The 2118-nt window shown below is 50.2% G+C and overlaps 1 protein-coding gene across 1 annotated transcript; it reads left to right on the top strand.

The window, feature by feature from the left end:
- Window positions 1-267: 267 nt before the first annotated feature.
- LOC126497898 (glyceraldehyde-3-phosphate dehydrogenase-like) lies at window positions 268-1545 on the top strand. Its single transcript, XM_050136135.1, has one exon. The coding sequence runs from the start codon at window positions 338-340 to the stop codon at window positions 1337-1339; it is 1002 nt and encodes a 333-aa protein (XP_049992092.1). The 5' UTR covers window positions 268-337; the 3' UTR covers window positions 1340-1545.
- The last annotated feature ends 573 nt before the right edge of the window (window positions 1546-2118 follow it).

Raw genomic sequence — 2118 nt, 5'->3', positions numbered from 1 at the left:
AGGGAGTGGAGCAGAGAAAAATGTAGAGCTCAATAAAAAAAACAATAAAAAATTATTATTACTGTGTGTCTAAGAGTGAGGGTGTGTATGCTCATGTGTAACATCCACATGTCTACACGTAGAGGTCAATGGCCACTTTCAGAAGTTTAGTTCTATCCTTGCTCTGTAGGTTCCGGGGACTGGATGCACCTTCAGGTTTGCATAGTAAGCATTTTTACGTAGCACAGGGGCTGAGGGTGTAGTAATGGTAGAATGCTTGCCGTTGGCTCTCTGCTCCTGCCTGTTCTAGAGACAGCCGCTTCTTTTCGCGCAGTGCCAGCCTCTTTCCAGAGACACGATGGTGAAGGTCGGAGTGAACGGATTTGGCCGTATTGGACGCCTGGTTACCAGGGCTGCCTTCACTTCTGGCAAAGTGGATGTTGTTGCCATCAATGACCCTTTCATTGACCTCAACTACATGGTCTACATGTTCCAGTATGACTCCACCCATGGCAAGTTCAAAGGCACAGTTAAGGCTGAGAATGGGAAGCTTGTCATCAACGGGAAGGCCATCACCATCTTCCAGGAGCGAGATCCCGCCAACATCAAATGGGGGGATGCCGGCGCCGAGTATGTTGTGGAGTCTACTGGTGTCTTCACCACCATGGAGAAGGCTGGGGCCCACTTGAAGGGTGGGGCCAAGAGGGTCATCATCTCCGCCCCTTCTGCCGATGCCCCCATGTTTGTGATGGGTGTGAACCATGACAAATATGACAATTCCCTCAAGATTGTCAGCAACGCTTCCTGCACCACCAACTGCTTAGCCCCCTTGGCCAAGGTCATCCATGACAACTTTGGCATCGTGGAAGGACTCATGACCACAGTCCATGCCATCACGGCCACCCAGAAGACTGTGGATGGCCCCTCTGGGAAGCTGTGGCGAGACGGCCGTGGCGCTGCCCAGAACATCATCCCTGCGTCCACTGGCGCTGCCAAGGCTGTGGGCAAAGTCATCCCAGAGCTGAACGGGAAGCTCACGGGCATGGCCTTCCGCGTTCCTACCCCCAATGTGTCCGTCGTCGATCTGACATGCCGCCTGGAGAAAGCTGCCAAGTATGACGACATCAAGAAGGTGGTGAAGCAGGCATCCGAGGGCCCACTAAAGGGCATCCTGGGCTACACTGAGGACCAGGTCGTCTCCTGTGACTTTAACAGTGACTCCCACTCTTCCACCTTCGATGCTGGGGCTGGCATTGCTCTCAATGACAACTTTGTAAAGCTCATTTCCTGGTACGACAATGAATTCGGCTACAGCAACAGAGTGGTGGACCTCATGGCCTACATGGCCTCCAAGGAGTAAGAAGCCCGCCCTGGACCACCCATCCCAGCAAGGACACAGCAAGAGAGAGGTCCTCGGCTGCTGAGCAGTCCCTGTCCTAACTAGCCCTTGACACTGAGCATCTCCCTCACAGTTTCCATCCCAGACCCCCAGAATAGCAGGAGGGGGCTTAGGGAGCCCTACTCTCTTGAATACCATCAATAAAGTTCATTGCACCCCTCTAAAAAAAAAAAAAAGAATGCTTGCCGTTGTGCAGATTTATGTGAAATACCCTAGAAAACTGTGGACTGGTGCTCAAGGAAAGACAGGCTTCTGGACTGTGGATTAGGAAAGATTTTACTTATAGCAAGGGGTCAGTCTCAAGGGGTCATCATTTTATGTTTTTGTTTTTTTTTTTCAAGGAGGGTTTCATTTCTAAAGCAGAGAGACCTTTCTTTCTTCCTCATATTTCCCTTTTTGGCTCCATCTTATAAACAAAATGTTCAGATCCCCAACATTCCAGGATGTCCGAGAGGTCTGGTCTGCACAGGTACTTTTTAACCTTAATTCCCTAAACTAAAACAAGCGAGGGGGGGAAACAGCTGTTCTAGTGAGCAACAAGTATCCAAACAGACTGGGCAATTTCTAAGGTTTCATGATGGGAAAAAAAAAATCTCCCACTTAGCCTATTTTGTTTTTCAGATAAAATGCCTCTCCAAACTTCGTGCAAACCCCGAAACTGTTCCAGGAGGGCGTCTCGGAGGGAGAGTGCTGGCGTTCAGCTCACATTTACTGGACTTTGCACAGCTGGAACCAGCGCC

The sequence above is a fragment of the Alexandromys fortis genome, unplaced genomic scaffold (assembly GCF_014885135.2).
Source record: "Alexandromys fortis isolate MF-2015 unplaced genomic scaffold, M_Fortis_MF-2015_v1.1 scaffold_13, whole genome shotgun sequence".
Classification (NCBI taxonomy): domain Eukaryota; kingdom Metazoa; phylum Chordata; class Mammalia; order Rodentia; family Cricetidae; genus Alexandromys; species Alexandromys fortis.
Note: the sequence above shows the minus strand (reverse complement) of the source record. Positions and strands in the feature narration are given on the sequence as shown.

What these genes read in the sequence shown, in the direction of transcription:
- LOC126497898 (XM_050136135.1), top strand. Translation starts at nt 338, where the DNA reads ATGGTGAAGGTCGGAGTGAACGGATTTGGCCGTATTGGACGCCTGGTT.